General features: G+C 33.6%; 1 protein-coding gene across 1 annotated transcript in view; it reads left to right on the forward strand.

The window, feature by feature from the left end:
* The window catches only part of LOC126053863 (suppressor of lurcher protein 1), an 83182-nt gene that overhangs the window by 11255 nt on the left and 49911 nt on the right, over positions 1-22016 (forward strand). The window contains exon 2 of the mRNA XM_049837174.2: positions 16343-16382. Coding sequence (XP_049693131.2) covers positions 16350-16382 — 33 coding nt within the window. The 5' untranslated portion in view covers positions 16343-16349. The remainder of the gene's footprint in view (positions 1-16342; positions 16383-22016) is intronic.

The following is a 22016-nucleotide window of genomic DNA, read 5'->3' on the forward strand; positions in this document are numbered from 1 at the left end:
ATTTTCCATATGAAAGTCTTAATGTGAACTTCGCTAATAACAGAATTGCATTATTATATGAGCAATACGTCAGATTTCAACAGTCGTATTACGGACGCCGTCCAGAACCCTTGTTAAGTGAGAAACAGTTTAAAGATTTAGCACCGCTGTTTGTAGTCGATTGCTCTAGACAAGCAGATAATCTAAAGGCGGGTCCTGTCGTAGATGTAAGAGTAGAAATTGAGAGTGATTCGGAACTACCAGATCAAACTGCAGCTTATTGTCTCATTCTGAATGACTGCATTGTTGAATACAAGCCATTAAGTAACATCGTAAAGAAGATATCATGAACGCAGATACCATCATAGTTGACCTCCAAGGATTTAAAGATAATCAAAATAATTTTATCGTGAAGGAAGTGGCCATTGTAAGTCAGGAACTTACCCAAACATTCTTAGTAAAACCACCATATCCGTTTCATTATTTGTCTAAAGAAGAAAAGAAGCAAGTGAGATGGATAGAAAGAAATCGAGGAATTTACTGGAGTGAGGGCTACATCGATTATAAAGAATTTCAACGCATCGTAGTATTATATCTCGAGAATAAGAAAATAATGACCAAGGGTTTGGAAAAAATACAGTGGATTCAAGAATTATGCACGAACTGTAAAGTGATTGATCTTGGTGAAAAGGGATGTCCTAATCTTTCAACATTAAAAGAATGTTTTTAAAAATAAAAGAGACTTTAACTGTGTGCATCATAGAATTAACTGTGCATTAAATAATGCTGTGTGTATAAGAAAATGGTATTTTGATAATAACATGTCTGTGTTTAATTTATTCAGCAAAAAGTTTGGAAATGATGAAGTGGATTGTTAATAATGTGTCATAAAATACCATTATACATACTTATATTATGAAAAACATTCGTTTCATGTTCATTCCTGTCTATTGCACTTACACGTGTCTGGTGCTAAATATGACACCACACAGGTGCACTCGTATAAAGAATACAGGTTTAAACTTGTTAAAACATGACATTGATTCAAAGCATACGAGTCTTTATTGAGTACTGTTACATTAAACTATTTCACTTCCTTCGTCATTGCGCTGTCCGTTGTCGAAGTGGTAACATCTCATCAAAAAATAAAACATTGTAAGTATTGACCCTATATCTTTCTATCCGTATATCTTTATTACTCATTTTGATTTAAAACTTACTTATTGTTTTATTTGTTTCAGATCATCAATAATGTGTGATTCTCCTGACATTCGTTTCTCACAATACGCTCAAGGTTTTCCTACTCCAAGTTTGAGCTGGCATACACCAGAGCCACAACCTCGTGCGAGTAAGAAGCCTAGAGTGAGACGTCAAAAGCAAAAGCAGACTCCAGTGTACCAATCGTTCGTCATCAACAATGAGAAGAAAAAAGGAGTACGGCTCATTCAAGTACAAGTGTTGGACATTAATGAACAACAAAACCTGCAACCCTGACGGAGAAGTGCTAGTGATGAGTGCGCAATACGTTGTGACTGAGCCTGTGGACTATATAATGGACGAGACACAGGCATTAATAAATAAAATATCCAAAAAACTTTGTGAAGACTATAGTTATAAGTTATAAGTTAAGTATGATTATTTGTAGATATGTATGTAAATATGTTGCATGTGAATAATATAGGTAGATTTTAGTTATTAACTTTAGGATATTTCTATTATTTTGTCTACACACATCACATGTTTAATTGTAATCTTTATATATATGTAAGGAAACTTTGTGAAAACTATAGTTATAATTAAGTATGATTATTTGTATGTATGTAAATATGTTGCATGTGAATAATATAGGTAGATTTTAGTTATTAACATTAGGATATTTCTATTATTTTGTCTACACATCACATGTTTAATTGTAATCATTATATTAAATATATAAGGAAATCACATTTTAATATAAGTTTATAAAATAATTGTACCTAGCCATAATTAGCTATGTAGTAGTATTGTAGTTGATTCTGGTAATATTATATTTGCGCAGTTATAAAGTTAATTTTATAGTAATGTTGTAAAAATATATAATGTTTAAACTTTATCTAGAATAGTTTGTAGTTTATCAATGTACATATAATATTATAAGTTACTGTTATATAAATAAATAAATAGTGTAAAGTTTAAATTTATATTATGTTTCATTTTCTATTATAATTAATCATTGGTATTTAAATTAGCTATAGGAAAATTGTATTTACAGTTTTTTAATTCATAAATATACGCTAATATGGTCATAAAATATATTAAATAAAAACAATGATTAAAAACCATAATTTGAAACAAAAATATTTTACTGTAGCTAATTTAAAGTTAGTAAGGCAGCATTACATTGCATATTCATAAAAAAAAAAATACAGTAAAAAAAAATTAAAAAAATAAAATATGGAAAGGATGTAAGAAAAGCACAGTATGAAGAATGAAAGTACGAGAGGAATGTATTGCGAGAACTGGTATGGATGAGGAGTTACATTGACGGAACTAATCCGTAAAAAAAACAATGTCATGTTTTAACAAGTTTAAACCTGTATACTTTATACGAGCGCACCTGTGTGGTGTCATATTTAACATCAGATACGTGTAAGCGCAATAGACAGGAATGAACATGAAACTAATGTTTTCACAAGTCTGATCTTGTATGCTTCGAGCACTTGTTTTGAAAATATTTGACATCAGGAATGGAAATAAAATATATTATTGTATGTTTTACATAATATTTTAAAAATATATAATATTGATATTTAGCATCCGTTTATTGTTTATTCCATAAACAACACATTTTTTGCGGATAACATGACAATTATACGTTTTCATAATCAAGACTATTTAATTTTTTTACAACAGACTTCTTTATACCTTTGCAACTTGCGAGTGCAATGAGGAATTAAAACACAGATATAATTAACATAATATATTTATTTATAAAAATATTTTGGTTAGTATACATAATTCTTACAAACTAATATTAGTCCTTACAATTATGGATTACAAAAAGCTTATGCCTATTTAGGACACCAGTCATTCAAAATTACATATTTTTTTACCATGTACCTAGGTAGGTACTTACATCATAGATAGTAGGTATGGAGTTATAGTCATTGATTAAGTTTAGGTAGCTAATTACATATATTTTGCAACATTAATGAAGTTACAAGGTAAAAATGGATTGAAAAATACCTATTTATTACACATTACATAAAAATGGTTGCATTTCCCCAGGCTAAAGTTGACACTTTATCAAATAATAGCAATCGTTTGTCATCATTGCTTGAAAGTGCCACTTTATTTACATTTTGTGTGAATATTTCATGTTTTATTGACCTAAACAAAATATTTTTTTTGCGAATGACATTGCAGTTGTACAAAACACTTTTATAATCGGTCATTTTAAACTGCTTCGTAATACATTTTTTAGTACCTTTTGCCTTCTTTATAGTTTTATCTAACGTTTTAATACAATAAAGCTTTGAGCGCAGTCCAACGAACTCTTTAATGATTTTACCACCCATTTCGTCCTTAAATAGCCCTGGAATCTTTTTATTAATAATTGGTAACTCAAATTCGTTATTCGAATCATAGTTGCTGGTATCTAAGTATTTTAGGAAATGCATCTTGAAATCTTTATAAATGTCATTCGTTTCAACTTTATAAACCAGACTGTCTGTGTCAGTGTAGCACAATTGAATTCGGTTACCATAAAAAGGCTTTATAGTGGAATAGTGGAAATCGTACATGTGACTCTTAGACAATTCTAATACAGCAAACCCTATATATATTGGTTTGTTTAGAATAACACGCGAAGGCTTCATTTGGATTGCTACTAAATTATCAGAAAAGACAGACGCGCTATGAAAATAAGGGCTGGCTATTAATTTCTCAGCACAAGTTGTCTTTTTTGTTTTATTGTTCGAATCACACCACTTGTTTACTAATTTTACATCTATTCTTTGTTCATTATTTTCCAGCGTCTTCCCAAAAATACTATTGTTTAGTAATTTAAAAAAATCTTGTTCGAAGGTCGACTCTGCTTTCTGACGTAGCTGGGTGTTAAGATCAATATATTGCTTTAAAAAACAACTTTGTTTAAATTCTATAGCTCGATGGATTTTTTTCAACACTAAACCGTGCTGTAGACATTTTTTTAAATGTGCGTAATGAATAACGTACTGGTATTTATCATACAAATTTGGTATTAGTTTTTTATTATTACCACCAGGTGGTAAGCATTTTCAGGACAGAATGGGAAGTCATTGTGATCAATGTGCAAATGCCTAGGGTACATTAAATCAACTTCAAGAATATAACCTTTTTCCGCGGTATCACTAATATTTGTTAAATTCAATTGTAAATCATCTATTTCTTTTCTGTTCATAAATCTGAAATCGGAATAGGGTAGTGCCTGACACATGCTATACCCGTATAGATTGTTACAGTCTAAATAAATAATGAATGAATTTGGACTGGACGTATCATAAGAATCCAAATATTTATTATTAGCTTTGGCATGTCTTCTGGAACACATACAAACACCTCCGCGGATACCTTTTGTATCATTCTAAAATTTCAACATCACTAATTAATTCTAATTTAACTCCTGTTTTCAAAAGCATTGCATCAAACGATAGGCTTGGTGCTGTAAGATAAAATGCAGGATCGAGATTATAATATCGTTTACAAGTTTTTCTAAAACTTTCAAATATATCTGTTAGCAATAGAACGTCCGTTTTAAGATATAAATCTGTGTACATACCCATATTTTGAATATTAAATACTGACCAAACAGATTGAGCATGTTCATAGTCTTCGTCGGAAATTAATTCATTAGTCAAAGAGTTATAAAAATGATTTTTAGATGGCAAACATGTATCTTCATAACGTTCCCATTGAGACATATAGTCATATGGATACACTCCTTTTCGGGTTAACAAACTGAATTGTGTTTCAATAGGAAAATGTGATTTTAACTGTTGAAATTCTTGTATTTTCATTGTACTAGTTAACTTTTCTAAGCTAGTTCCCAAAATTTGAAAGAATCTACAAACCGAACCTGAATGCTTTCCTTAGGGAAATCGGAATAAATTTTGTAAAAGAAATATAGTTTTCTTTCGTTTTAGGTATCACTTTAAGAGATCCTGGAGCTTCTCCTAATTCTTTTATAAAAGGTGACAGTCATAACCAGATAAATTATGAAAAATACTGGTATAAATGATGGTACTTTGTATTGTATGTTACAATAACTATGAGCTGCGCCGCGATATTTACCAGTCAAGTGACAATGATCACGGACTTTGTCACCGAACAAAAAGTGCTCACAAATATGACATGTTGCTGCATTTTCAAAGTCATGAGCATGATCATCAGTAAAAATAATAGGAACGTTACTTTTAAAATACCATAAATTTTTGTGCATCGTTATAAATAGATTTAACAAATTTAGATACACAATCCAAACCGCGATACGAAACGTAACGATTATGGCTGTCATCTAATGTGCACGTTATATGATATGCGAAGGCTATAGGTACATGTCGCTGACGTGTTACAGTACTCGCAGTTGTTGGATCAGGGTCACAAGATTGGTACCTTTCCAGCATTGTTTCAAAGTCAGCGTATATAACAAATGGAACAGTTTGCTTTCTATTATAATTTTCAAACTGTATGAATGAGCCCTTTGGAGGCAGCACAGTGGCAATTCCTCCACAACTGTGCGAACTAAGATCATCACATGAATCAAAAAACATTAAACATTCCTCACAAAAGTACAATTTACTGTGATGTTTCGTTATTTGATTCTTAACAAGTCGCGGTAAATCTTTAATGAGGCAGTAATGTGACAGATTGTCATTTTGTAAATAAAGTAAATGGATCACCTTTTTATTATTCAAGGATTTTGGTTTGTAAAGCGGTCCTACCACGGTATTATTTTTTAAACCATAAATATAAATACAAATTTCGGGGTTATTTACTTCAAACTGCGCTATGTCAGAGAAACTCAATGGGAAAGACAAACCTTCTATGTTTAACACGTTTCTGAAATGTGGGTACGATAAAACTCTTTCAGGATGAGATTTAGCTGGATATAAAGCAGCAACTACTGACCACAAAAGCAATATTCGTCATTATTATGAATATTAACACACGCTCTTTTTGATTTAATTGCTGCCGGTAACTCAATAAAACCGGAGCCGCGCAAAGGTTGATATTTGTTAATGTTAATTTCCAAATGAGAACTACTTAATAAAGTCCAACCACTATCACGGTCTTGGAATTCTTCAATCTTTTTCTTTAAAGTATTTTCAACTTGAGATATCAAAGTGACATAATCATAATTCTGATAAAGACTGAAATTTTTCGTACAAAATGATTTCATCTCCTGAGACTCGTTTTTAACCAATAAAAACAAAGCAAAATATTCAAAGTTTACTTTCAAACAAGTATGTTCTTTAAGAGACATATCTATTAACATTTGAATTTTATCCTGAATATTATTTAAAAATGATTCTAAAGAACAATTTTCAAACGAATCGGTAATTCTATAAGAAGCTATACGATTACGAAATGCAGAATGTATAATTTCAACGCCTTCGCAAAAATGTGAAATATTTTTATTTTTATGATCGTTACTGCGTAAATGACCTACCCAGTGATTGCGCTCAACAGATGTGTTACAAACAGTACAGAAAGGCATTTTATTATTATGCTAATTACCTTGTACTTTAAAGTTAGAACAAGCTATAAATTACTGAAGATGCTGCTATGTGTTAATATAAGACAGCAAAAGGTACAAAAATAAAGTATAAGTTAAGTATAAGTAGAAAGAAATTATTTATTTAGGTAAAAAACAATATATCCAAAACACATTAGGTATACACAATAGGGACTATGATGTAAGAGACTGGTGTCGAAACTATAATTAAATATTAAAAATGTGTGAAAATGACATTTTCTATTACAATTTAAATATAAAAAAAAATTAAATTCATTAAATTTTCAATGATAATATTAATATAAAAAATTATTTTATATTAATATTATCACTATAAAAGATGGGCTCCGAGTTATCAAACAGCTCATGAGCCCGTCTCATAAATATTTGTAAGGCGTCCCACGTCGAGGAGCCTCTATTAAGTTGCAGTTTCAGTGCAACCGACGCCTTCTTCCACCGATCCTCTCTAGGAGTGGAAGCGGCGTCAGCCTTATGGTACACCTTCACCTCTACGTAGAAGTCCCCCGTTAGGTCAGCTGTCCGCCGAACTTTCCCGTTGGCGACGCGGCTGACGAGGGACGATCCAAGGTCTCCGCACGATGTCGCTGGGAGAAGCTTGTCGTTCTCTAGACCGAAGAGGTCCGAGCTGTGATGTTTGTATTTACTGAAACAAAATAAAACATTTTATTTATAATTATTACGATAATAATACCTTCAAAGTTGACGGCACGGTTGGCGCAGTGGTCGAGCGATCGACTGCTGCATTGCGTGTCGCGGTTCGATTCCGCACGGAACAAATATTTGTATAATCTACAGATAGTTGTTCGGGGTCTAGGTGTGTGTGTGCATGTGAGATTTATGTCTGTAAACGCACCCACGATACAGAAGAAATTCCTAAATATGACCAACTAAACGTGATGTATGAAAGATATCGTATCTAACATTTATGATAGTGCTCTCTACGTTACTGAACTAGAGTTTAGTTTCGATTTGTGAATAAAACTCTAATGGACATAACATACACGACAAGTAAGTAATAAAGTCAAAATTACCTCGATGTTGATTCCGAAGGCGTGGTGCCGCTCCCAGAAGATTTGCGCTTCGAAGCCTTTTTCTTCGGCTGCACGTTTTTCGAAGCCTCGGCTACTGCTGAGCACCCCGGCAGCGACTGGTATTCAACTTCGGAGTCAGACCTGCAATCGAACACAAAGGTTATTTTTTATAAAACAATTATGATGTAAAGAACGCACTGAAATATCTAACCTTCTTAATTAAATTAATTTTGAGTAGTACTTACTTACATTTTATGAAGAGATTCACGTAATTATAACGTAAGGTAGACAGCGATGAGCACTTGGAAATACTGGAGCAAATGTAATTTTTGGATACAATCCATCGGTTTATATTCATAAAAAATACAATTTCAGCAAAATTTACCTAATCACAAAATTAATCCTTAAATAATATGTATTACAGTTGTATTACCAATTTATGTCACTTACGTCCAATTAAATCGTATTGCTTGCATACCAATACTGTCAAATTGCAATTTTATCGTGAGAAATGAAATATAAAACCACCAACGCCGACAAAGGTGGAACCGATAGCTACTTACCTGGCTGTCGCTAATCATTATAGGTATGATAATAAAATTATGTAAGTTTGTTTGTTTAATAAACGCTAATATAAAACATCATATGACATTATACGAATATTTCAAAAAAAAATATTACAATTATCCTCAAAATTGGTGTAAAGTAACCCCCTGCTAGAACTTTTTAATAAAACATTTCATGTAACGAAAGTCGCGGTAAAAATTTAGTTTACAACAATTTTGTAGTTTAACTCAAAATTAAAATAAAATAGCTACTAATTTTTATAAAACATTTCATGTAACGAAAGTCGCGTTAAAAATTTAGTTTACAACCATGTTGTAGTATAACTCAAAATTAAAATAAAATAACCAAAATACTAGAACATTTTTTTTAAAAACATTTCATAATATGAAATTATGAAATGAAATTCACGTCAAAAATTTTGATAACAATAATGCTACAGCTTAACTTAAAATTGAAATAAAATAATCAAATCAAACTACTAGAACATTTTTTATAAAACATTAAATTCATGTAATTGGAATTCGAATAAAAAAAACGCTATTCAATTCAATAGGTAATGATATGATTAAGAATATCTTATAAACAATTCCTTAACTAGAACTGACAACTGGTTATTATTATTATTAACCATTTATTTCAGACATAATCCATATAAGTGTCAATTAAATTTTTTTTTGATCATGGAGAATTCTAATAAAATACTAATTTGAATTATAGCCGCAACATACACAGCGGTCCTCTTTCTTGTAATATGATTGCTTAACATATTTATGGAAATTACCCACACTCACACCGCATGCTATAAAGTTCTTACACTGCAAGTTATTTCATAATCCAATTCTGCAGTTTTGCAGATGTTAAGAGCCCATTTACACTTACTCATCGACTGCATAATAAAATCGTTTCCGACTTCATCGACAAGCGGTTTATGATATAGTACGTCGCACCGGCTGACCGCCCCGCCGCGCCGTCGCGTCGAATGGCTCATGTACCGTTTTGTCGGCGGCAAGTGTAAAAGCACCATAATCTATTTCAACGCTCAGAGTTCAGATGGCCATTATGTCTTATTTCTTAAAGTGTGAAGTGTGTGTCGTCTGTATGAATGAATTAAATTAAAATTTGGATGTCCTTGAGCCAATCTGGTCACAGAAAATAGAATGTGTGTGTGCCTATGAGTATACGCTATTTCTTATTTTTGTGGAGAGACATGAGACAATCTGTCCCAAATTTTAGTTTAATATATACGGTATCCTAAAGTTCAGATGTCCTCGAGCCAATCTGGTCACAGAAAACGGAGTATGTGTAACCTGTAGCGATGCACAATCTCTTACTTTGTGGAGAGACATGAGACAATCTGTCCTGAATTTTAGGCTAGCGGTTCATACAGCGAAATACCTTGTTTGTTAACGTGTAAGTAAAGTGTGTGTGAACTGAAATAGTGGAATGGCGCCCAATCCGTTTGCTGATCGAACAAGGTAATCCATTTATATTATTGGGCATTCTAATCCACCGAGAGCGACGGAGGCGAACGGAGTGAGCCGTAGGAACGGAAGGTGGATTAGAATGCCCAATAATATCCTACTGATCACAACTTAGTTTTGGGACGGAAAAGCTTAGATTGTTCCTGTTTGTAGGTACCTATGTACTTATAATAGTACCCACATACTACAGACTAAACAGTCGGCCGACAGTCGCACCGATGGTTAACATTTTTAAAGAAAATCTCGATTTAAATCCTAGTTCAATTTGCAATGTATAATTTTCTAGCAGTCAGCCCATAAAATATTGTACACACTTTGAAAAAAAAGAATGTCTGTGTAGTTTCTTGTCGGATCTTTTCCATAAGACCCACTCATTGAAACTTAGCTTGACGTTTCTTAAGCACTGTAATAGGTGAAAACCTTTGAATTTGACTTTAAATCATAGTTTTTTCAAACCGACTGGGTTTGATACCGGCTATACATATACCTGAGATTCGTAACGTGCCTACTACTATTCATCTTCATACTGATTTATGAGCACAAAAAAAACTAGGTATCGGTCGACTAAAAGTTTGCTGTGAGCGGGAGCTCTAACTATTTAATTAGACTAGTTTAGGGACTCAAAAGCTTGAATTGTTCCTGTTACCTACTTATAATGGTTTTGTGTGAATTTGGTATAATTCTATGAGTTATGGTGTAAAGGTGAGATTTCACTGGTGACGCATACAAATGTTTGTTCTGTCTACGGACTCTTGCAAACAGTAGGAAATTGCGTGGAAACATTTCTAAAATATTCGCGAAATTGCAACCTTTGTGCGCAAATACGTAAGCAGTCAACTTGCACCGGCACGTTTTCAATTTTGTTAGAGTCTTGTCATAGAAGTAATTTTTGCACCTTTGTTTGTAGATACATAAGTTTCTAGATGCAAACGATATGGTGCTTACTTGTGCTGTTATGTCTCTACTCATGTAATTAATTTACATGTTGGTTTACATTGCAACAGTATTTTGGACGGTAACAGACAGACAGGTCACATGATTTAGTTTTACACCCTTTAACTACTTTAAGGGTTTTCTACAATTAATTTTTGATCTGATCTTATTTATGAAATGATCCCATGTACATTTTATTTCATTAGATAGTTAGTTAGAAGCGATAATGGATGCTCAAAAAATAATTCACACAGTGTATGTAGAATTTAAAAATAAACATTATACTTCAAGGAACATTAATCCCACATAGAGATAAATGTAGGCATATCATAATACTTCCCTGAACTACCGCAAAACTAAAAGGTTATTTCGGTACCCAATTCTAAAGGAAGCTTCAAATATTGATCATGATATTACTCCGGTAAAAAGTACTTCAAGTTTTTCGCATTTATTGCTTTATAAAGTTATTGAATTATGAAAAAGGTTGACGGGCGCTGTCCGTCTTAATCAGATAGCTGGTCGGTGATATGGGTCACCGGACAATAGCAAACTTTTTCTAAATTCGTATGAATCAATGAAAATCTGAGATTGTTTGCTCATGCTACAGCAACTTTTAAGTAGCGTAGTTGAAGTATTTGTTTTGTGTAGCGTCTTTTTGTTATTTATTGGGTAGGTAATCAGGTTCTTTGAAAGGGAAATTTTTTCTTTAAGATAAATTAGTTTGTCCATTTACAATGTATCTTAAATTGTTATACCTACATACATTATGTTTCAGTTATGTGAAAAAGTAAACAAACCGTATTTAAAGATTCTGAAATATGTAACGAAATTTATTTTCAACAAACCTATAAATTATGATAGATTTGTTATTTTATACAGATTATGTAACAAGTATATTTATACCATCTTTACACTTGCGTGCAACTTTCCTTCAAAATACCAACCCATTATGACGACTTTGTTCCAACTCAATACTGGTGACTAAACTTTCAAACAACCCAAAATATCTCACTTAATATTATTGTCTCGCTTTCTAACTAAAGTTAAATATTACTATTGCCGTCTTTCACTAGCAGGTGGGGGGTAAAAGAGACAAATAGTTGGAGCTGTCAAAACTAGTTAAACTATATGGTGAAGTTTAGCTTGTAATCTTAGTTGTTCGAGCAGAAGCTCATTGTAATGAAAAGGGTAGACGTTTTGTGCTCGTTTCGGAGTAAGATGTTGATGACGTAAATTAAAAAGTTACTGAAAACAATCGTAAAATGCATGTTTCAAGCAATAAAATTGCTTAGCAAAGGATTTTAATAATTAAAATAGTACGAAATGTAGTCAGTAAATAGTATGGAAATGAAGTATATTTTTTACACACAAATAAATGAACACCTCATTTTTGTTTATTGTCATGAACAATGAGTGCAAACATTTATATTATAGCATTATATTTTTTCATGATTTAATTTTACTGAAACTATATTATTTAGTTTTATTATTCTTAGAGAGGTTATAAATGAACAAAAAAACGGATTTAGAAACCTGTGAAACCACACAACTACAATACTACAAATTGTATGTACAAACATACGCCCCTATTTCTATCCAGTTTTCGAGGAAATCGTTATCAAAGCTGTAGGATGTAGGTATATGAGACTTACCTCTGTCCAGCAATCGTAAGTTTCGAAGAAAATTTTTGACTGAAACTCAGATCCAAAACAAAATAGACAATACAATCATTGTTGATGTTAGTTCTTGAAACTTCATTTGGCACACGCAAAAGTATTAGACTTACGTGGTTGGGTATAAAACAATAAAGTAAATCTGGGTGTTAAGGTATGTGAGTTAGTAATCAATCTAACTGCTTCGTTCTCCTCAAAAAGGCCTATAGAGTCTGCATCAACGAGAGCCAATAGGTGTCAGAAATAAAAAATGCAAATTCATAATCAAAATTATATTTCTTTAGCCGCGTGGTTTATAAAAAATTATCCATTTAGGTAAATATGCCTAAGTCACGGTGAAATTAGCCGCACCCTGTAACATTATTAATGAGTTTCCGATATTGCTCCCACTCTGCTTCTGAATTTAATAACCTGCCTAAAAATTTTGAAATCTGCACCATTTTTTTATTATCAGCAGTTTTCAATATTTCTCGTACTTGGTAGGTGACTCAATTTAGGAATCCGATTTACTTTTTGAGCGTTATTTATGGGAATCGGATAAGATGTGGTTATGCAGGGTGTGGGTATCATTATATTATGGGATTAGAATGGTTTTATATTTGAATAAATGGTTCCATACTTAAGCTGCCAGCGGTGGGCGTTTGAAGGCGATAGGATTGTCATTTATGGAAAAAGTGGTAAGGATAAAAGGTTGTAGGAAATAAAGAGAAATCCTTTCATCCAATCAATTCACCACAAATCACTGGCAACCCAATAATCAAAAACAATTACAGCATCCCTTCAGATTTCCCTAGAGATTCCAAATTGATCTCAGTCGTTAAGGAAGCATCTATCTAGGTCTCTTAAAACTCTCGGCGTCCTTCGATCATTAGGCCTTTTTTCGGTTCATCAAATACCTTCCAGATTTATAGAGTCTAATAGATCCTCATCAGAGTTACATGAAGTCAATGTTGCGTGGACCTTGTCCCTTCTTATTGACATAGTTTGTCCCTGCAAAGAGACCCTTTCTAATTGTTTGGTCTTTTCTTTATACAGCTGTTGGCAACTGCGTGGGAAACATATACCTTTCAAACAATATTGTAGGTATGTTTGTGACGTTGCATTGTCGTGTCTATTTTGTTGGTCAAACTTTTGATTGATGTTGACATAAAAGGTAGGATAGCTGGAATGCTACTATTTTGGTGAGTGAAAGGCCAGCTACACATGTTGGTACCAAAGTTTGTATCAATATTGTATGATCCTGAGAGTCCTTAGAAACCGTACGAAAAGATGGCCAAACTTGTAATGTTGGCATGACTGTTGAAGGCAATTCCAATTTCACGATTTGCAGTTATCCAGATGAGGGAGTGGGGTGGGGTAGTAAACGTCATTTAATATTCCTATAATAAAATAAATATATAATTATATCAATGAATTTAATTAATATAAATATCACATAAGAGTATTTAGTGGCTCAAATACAGCATTGTGGCTAACCAATAATTTTCATAAAATCAAAAAGGCTTCAGTAAATTACCACTACCGGAACGAGTCCGGATAAAACTGGATTATAATATTATCCTCCTATTTTACAAAATTAATCATTATAATTGATGGCTGTGATTTCAGTGGTCAAATCGCAGTTCGCAGATGTTTTATATGGACATCAAAACAAATACCTACGCGAAAAATGTTTTGCCTATTTGGATCACAACTACTAATGGGGCCTATCTACCATCTAGACGGTAAAATATGTTGGCAATAGGCCTAGAAAGTTCTCGAACGTAATCGGCCCTCGTTTCGAAGGACCAATGACATATAGGTACTCTTTTTATATCTGTGTACCTAACTGACAATGATAAATAAGATTTTTCTGGTGAACCTTAATCTTAACAAAAGACAGGTACTGTGATCAAATTAACAATGGGGAGATTACCAAAAAGTTGTCATATATATTTTTTGCTAAGACTAAGTATAACTTGCTCAATCTGAATTGGCGGTTTCAGACTTTAATCTCCAGGTTCCATCCAGATGTTTTCTTTATCTTACTTATTCAATGTCCAAGATATAGTTAGAATGTAAATAACTTATAAAAGTTACATTGGTATTGTCTAACCTACAATTGAAGCCTGCACACTCCTACTTGAGATGCTGGTACTTTACCCACTACGTCACAACGTCTTTTTTCTATACAGATACCTTTACTACTTAATTGCCGTACAAACCTCAAAGAAAACACAAGTATTCCTTAAACTCCACAACATCATACATTTAACTTGAAGATTAATTCAGAACATTAGATACCGTCTGACCCCCATCCAAAACTTACGGCCTGGTCAAAGGCTCGATTAATGAGAGAGAAGGCCTCTACGATTAAGAAGGTAAACCCTTCCTTTACTCCACTTAAATCTCAATGCCTTTAAATAGTTTGAGTGTAGGACGTAGTTAGGTTAATTTTCTTAGACTTAGGTGGATCACACACTACCGGGCGTGCGATAAAGCGTATCTGAAAATTTTTGCTTCGATGAATGATCGTTTTAGTTCTTCTACTTACTGCTGTCAATGCATATTTTCCTGAGTGTATACATGAATACTTAGGTATGTACTTTCTAACCGTGCGTATTACGTGGGTGATCTGGATGCGAACGTGAAGGGTGCACGTAGGATAGAAAGGCCATGCCACATCACGTCGCACCTCTTTGCAATCTCATCGGATCGCCTCACACCGCGTTGATTCGTCTCCGTAAAACGCAACAGAATATAATTTCACGTATTTCATTCAAACTCTTTGGTCCAGAGTTTATCTATCTCTCTTGTAGATCAAACCAATGTCCGTCAGCCTTCATTTAACCACGAAAGAATAAGTCTTCTTCTTTTTCCCGTCCTGTTCAAAAGTTATTTGGCAAATCAAGCCATGTTTTTTGCTTCCATTTCTCTTTGTCAGACTTTATACTAACATACACTCTTTTCTTGTTCATGAAAGGATAACTGAAAGCCAAATAAATTACCGATTGCATTAATTCTATTAGCTAGGAAGATTTATTAGCAAGAGTTCAAATGTGCGATTCATCTTCCCAGAGAAATCACCTAAGTTTATACGCCTTTCTATGTCAGAAACGCTGTACTTATAATTCTCTTAGGACTATGGCTTCAAAACGTTTGACTAGAAGTTTGTTAAACTTCGTATGGAATTATTGTCGCGGTCGTAACGTGGTTAAATTGTGTTATGAATAGGTATTGCCCATGGAGTAAGGGAAGATGAGCGGAGATGCTATAAGGCAGGTAGGTTAAGCGCCTTCTTTTAGGTCAAATACGTACAGTGATCGTAGCCAAAACGATCATTTACTAGTGAACTAGTGAGGCGTTCAGATTCTTTGAAACATCTGTCAATAATTTTTGGTATAACGAAAAATAGGCGGGTACTACCAACGAAGGCGTAAAAGGGCGCAGACTGGAACGTTCTTCATCCAACGCACACCCGCATTTCGGAGCGCTGCGCTATCTTCTTAGATTTTCCGTTATGACATCTCCGCTTGTCATTATGTTCTCCATGGGATTGTTAAAATTAGGTTTGCTTTATAAATGGAACATATTTGTTTCGGTCCAATTTACGTCAATAAAGTTATTATAAAAAGTCTGTCCTAGTGATCGATGAGCATATTTTTGTTTATTCTGAATTTTAAAATACTTAACAATATTGAATTTACAAATTAATTTAGATAAAAACGCATAGCAATTCAATTTTAGTTGACCTAGAAAACTGAGTATGTAACCTATTAATGAAAATAATCGTATCGAGTTTTGGCATTACATTTGTGAGTACGATATTCTGTTTTCAACCTTATGTCTTTGTAATGTAGGATGTTATTCCAATGTTATGGTGTGACTGTGTACCTCCTAATATCTTACTATGCATTGTTTCAGAATCGGAATGCAACATAATCACAGTTTTAGGAGCATGAAGGTATGTTCAAAGTTGTAGCTTGATTATACGTGGGTACAATTGGGACTAATATATTTTAACAGTTAAAAAACTGATTAGGTATACCTCTTATTTACTTACTAAGCAATCGGTGTAAAAAGCGGTACAATTTAACACTTTGTTCATGATGTAAAATGTTTTCACTGAAAGAGGAAATTATGATAACAGCAATTAATTAAGTCTAATAATAATTAATTGCTATTTTCGCGTTACGTAATTGCTACCAATAGGTTTAACTTTTAAATTAATTTAGCAGATTCTTAAAACTTTATCTACCTATTATCAAAATATGTATAGGAATAAAACTCGTTTTTTTTTGTATCTACGTCATCGTTAGTTGATGTGATACCTACCTTTTAGTCGTGTCAAAACTACAGCCTAGAATCGACCCTGTCCATTTTATGAGAGCGCATTTCAGTCAGAACACTCCACTTGGTATACAATATACTCTGATCAGAAATCTCTTTAGTTGTCAACTTTTCCTTACAGTTTATTGGTTGTCAATATCGCAATCTTGGTACTTGTCGAGCACTCTGTTAAAAAGTCTCTTCAATTCTCTCTTAGGTTTTATATTCCTGTTTTTGTACATATAGCTAGTCTGTTAGTTGCAATTTTACCAGCATTATTTAAGCTAATTTCAAAATTATTTCTATTGAGAAGCAACAAACAGTGGAAGGAACACGTTTCTTTTGAATTTATCATTGTAGATACTAAAAGATGATCTCACATACTCATAACCTGCATACCCAGTATTACTTAGTTCAATATTTACCCTATGATTTCCCCTAGGACATAACAGGCGTTGAACATAACTTACTATTACGAAGGAAGCAGTAACTCTAGTGTAGTTTAGTTCTAAGCTAGTTTACGACAGCTGCCCAGATAAAATTACTAGGTAAACTTTAGAGTACCCGTAAACTGCAAACTTTTAGTCGGCCGATAGTTTGTTTGGGGTTGTAAATCAGTATGAAGATGGATGGGGTATTTTAGCTATAAATGAGAACGTTTTTTAAATACAACAAAAATATGTGCAGTTAGAAAGAAGTTTTTACACAAAAAATATTGTAAAAAGATTTATTTACATTACACTAATACTCAAAAGCGTCAAAATACTCCTCATCGATGTCGACCGGGAGCGTGCCCAAAAGGCTGGCAGCATTGCCACGCTAGATGGCAATGCTTATCCTTTGTCCAAGGTCAACCAGCCGTTTAGCTATGACTCCAATCAAGATTTTCTTTAAATCGGGTCATCTCCGTTACAGCATTTTAATCGTCCCACTGCTGGGCACAGGCCTCCTCTCACACGGAGAAGGCTGACTGTTGGCCAACAGTTTAATCTGCGGTGCGAAAAGAACTATAAGAGTATCCCTTAGTTTTACTAAACTTTAAGATCGAACCCTTTTGCATGAAGTATTCAATAGTTGGATTATAATGGACCAGTTGAGGCTCGGGAATTCCGTTTAGTTTATCTGTTAGGAAGTGTACTTTTTAAAGTTTTTATTGAACCTTCTTTTTCGGGTATTTGTTACTAAGTATGTGTGAAGTTTGTAGATTAAACTATGTTCGACAGTTAGTTTAGTTAGCTTGGTGAAATACATAACTTCCAAGTATCCGTGATGCAATAGTGCAAAGTTATTATTATCACCTTAACTTTGCTTTTATCAAGTTCAACATATTTGAACCCTAGTGGTCGCAAGCGCGGCTGCTGCGCTCGAGGTCTCGGGTTCGATTCCCGGGTCTCGGGATTTTCTTAAACTTTCACAAAGCAGCCCGTAGTCTGGAAGTTGGTGATTGATTCACCGTGCATCGGAGAGCACGTAAATGTCGGTCCTGCGCCTGATCTCTTTCCGGTCGTGTCGGATTGCCGTCCCATCGGGTTATGAGAGTGAAGGGATAGGGAGTGCACCTGTGTCTGCGCAAATGCTCGTGCACTATAATATGTCCTGCGCAGCTGCCTGATCTTCTTATATGAGAACAGCCGCCGTAGCCGAAATCGGCCGTGGACGCCATTATAGTGGCGAGTTCAAAACGTTTTTTGAGTGCTTAAAAAAACATACCAGACTACGGACTGCAAAAAAGTACTGCAGAATATTCATTTGTTTAACAATGAGGCTCCTTAATTAACTGGTTTTATTAAACTTAAAGTAACCACTTAGTCCTTCTAAACGACACCCACCATATACGAAGTTGGGACTTTTTATTTTTAACCCACCTCATGATACCACCGTAAATTCAACTCTAACTTTACGGACGTAAGAGTGTATTTTGAACAAAAACCTACCTTTTTATGTAGGTACATTACGACTGAAAAATTGTGAGTAATTTTTCAAACTTATCTTTATAATATTTTACGTTATTTTCTACAGTACCAGAAGTATGAATATGAATTACTATTTTAACGTTTTATACAAAGCTTTAACGTGTTTATTTTATGATACCATTGTATTTAATATACCTAACATTTAATTTTAATAGGTCTATCTTTTCGGTAAATTATGTTTTGAAATGAAGTTTTTTTGTATGTAGTAGATACCTTACTAGCTTCCGCCCGCGGCTTCGCCCGCGTCAAGTTCAGTTATATCGCGTTTCCAATAGACCTCATCAAAAGTCCAGGATAAAAACTATCCTATGTTCTTTTTCAAGGTCAACTCTATCTCTGTATCAAATGTTACTAAAATCAGTTCAGTGGTTTAATGAAAGCGTAACTTAACAGACAGACAGGCAGACATAGTTACTTTCGCATTTATAATATAAGTAGGGATTAACGTTACAGACTTTAGGATAAAAAATATCATATTACCGACTTCCTATAATTTAAATATGTAGAATCTTTTTGAAGTCACGAATTCACAATCGCTTTGAACTCGGTTTCAATTTTGCTATTCTTTGCGACGATAACTTGGTCCAGTGAAACGGATAACTTGGAAAATATTAATGCTTTGTGCAAAAACTTGCTCGCAGATCAGTACGAGAATATTTAAAATGGTTTTTTTGATCGTATTGGTGATTTTTCAAACTAACTACTTTAATATAAGTACCAATTACATAATAACACACTTCAATAAAATCTCATAAATCTTACAAAATTTTTTCTTGATAGATAAATCAACAATCTAAAAAAGTCGTACAATTCCTAACCGTTTTGTCCCATTTGTGTGTTAGGCAAAACCAACATTGACAAAACAATCAAAAACGACCACTAAAATAAACACTCCTGTCATACAGCGTTTATCTATTTTAAAATACCGCTTTTCAGTAAACACCAGTAGCACTAAAGCAACGCAAACAAATTGAAAACTTCTGAAACAGTAACAAAAGGAGCTTCAACTGTCTTCTACCCTCTTTATACTTACTTCAATCATTTCCTCCACTATTCTCTCAGACTTGTGAAGTTTCAAACTTACGACATCTAATTTGTACTACTTTCCCAGTTATTTGTTCTGGCTGGCAATACCGATATGTTTTATTTGTTTTATTGATGCTCTTTTATTTTTCGAATCGAAAAGGAATCTGTTCTGTTTTTGAAATAAATGGCGGTTGAGATACAGATTCATATTTTTGATAGTCACTTGTTTACACTTTTCTTCTTTTAGAAAGTATTTGGATGGCAAGGTATAACATTTTACAGCCATATAGCAAAAGAAGAAGAAGTAAATACGTGTTGCATGCCTTGTCAGAAAAAGATAAATGACAGTCATTGCCCCTAATAGATGTATCGTATCACATAATGATGATTTCTGATAAATGAATGAAGTGCACATCATACATAAGGCGTCATGATACATGCTAAGATTCGTGGCGAAATAACATATAATATAAGTGGTAAGATAAATGCTTTGCCTGCTTCAGATCATCAATAGATGGTTGCAGTTGCTGTCCTTTGTATATTGTGGCCACGATCGCGTTCTTCCCAGTAGACAGACCATAAAATTGAAAATATAAAGGATTGGAGAGGTCATATGTGTGTTAAAACTGTGTGTACTGACATCTTTACTCTGTACTTAGGCAGTCACTACTGTTTCTCACGATAGAAATTCTTCTTACATACAGAATAGGGTCGTAGGTATACAAGACATTTTTGTTACAGCCTTTTATATCGTCCCACTGCTGGGCACAGGCCCCCTCTCACAGGGAGAAGGATTGAGCATTAATCACCACGCTTGCTCAATGTGGGTTGGTGATTTCAGACTACATAGTCCAGGTTTCCTCGAGATGTTTTCCTTCACCTTTTTTTTATCAGCCATTGGTGTCCAAGATATACTTACAAAGTAATTACAAATTTAGAAAAGTTGCAGTGGTACTTGCCTGACCTGGAATCGAACCCGCGCCCTCATACTCGAGAGGTTGGTTTTTTACCCACTAGGCCACCACGACTTTTCTAGACAAGACATTTCTAGACTGCCTTATTAAATTATGATACTTATTACTTATATCTTCAGGCAAACAGTTGACAAGGGTGTGATAGTCATTAATTAAGATTTCTGTCGGCATACGTACAATTAATTCTATTTAATTAATATGTACACAAATATACCACTTGTATTATAACATTGCTTTAAGTAGGCAGTTTATAGCAGCTATCGTATATTTTAGTAATATTCCTCTCTTACATATTTTTTCAGAAAATCTTAACGTATCCATACCAGCTATCAGATTGAAAATCCTCGTAGACTACTCTCCACCAAGGATCAGTGGAGAGGCGTGCCTGACTCTTACTGACTAAAAACCCACCTATTGTTACCTTCAATTGCCTTTTTTCGAGAGCAGGAGCATCACCAAAGAATCCTTCTGCACCTATCGGATCCATACCTTCTCCGTAACAGTTTACCCTTTCTAAACTATTATTGAGTATACCTATATTACCTGGGCTGCGGGATTGTTCGAAAGAGTTACCGCAGCCCTGATACATGAAGGGCTTAAGAAGGAACATAGTGGGTTTTAGTCATGGCACTCCCTCACATGTCATCAACAGCGGGAGGCGTTATTTGATTTCTCATACACAAAAAAAATATAGGTCATATATTTTTTTTAATTTAATGAGTCATTCTATTATTATATTCAAAAGCAACAAAGCTCTTATTTTATTTACAGACAACATAAACGCTTGTATTAAATTAATGTTCTGTCTCTCATTTTAATATCTGCCTACCTTTTATCAAAAGACAATAATAGCAAAGTAGTCTGATTTCCCTGAAATTGTTTAGTTTATATTAATAGCAGAATTTTAATTAAAGGCACAAGAATCGTTTAAATCATCATAAACATTAATTAGACAACATTTCTGATTTTCGTTTAATGGTCTTACAAAGATTTTGATTATATTTGAAGAGTTTTTGGTAATATTATTTATGTTTAATTGGTTTTTGTATACTTAAGTAGTTTAAACATATGTCTATTGTAATGTTTGTAAATATAATTATGTGCATAATATCGACAATCATTAGTGGTTATGGAAAGCTTTAGAAAAACTATAGATATTACACTATATTCAACTGTCAGCAAGTCCTGGTAATATTCTCAAATTAAGCAATTTTCTCTGCTTAATTTTCTCGGTTCTGTTTTTTTCTGATTACAGTTCTGTCATTACGGTTGAGTTTTAACCCAGTTTTCTAAACT

Source organism: Helicoverpa armigera, chromosome 14 (assembly GCF_030705265.1).
Source record: "Helicoverpa armigera isolate CAAS_96S chromosome 14, ASM3070526v1, whole genome shotgun sequence".
Classification (NCBI taxonomy): Eukaryota; Metazoa; Arthropoda; class Insecta; order Lepidoptera; family Noctuidae; genus Helicoverpa; species Helicoverpa armigera.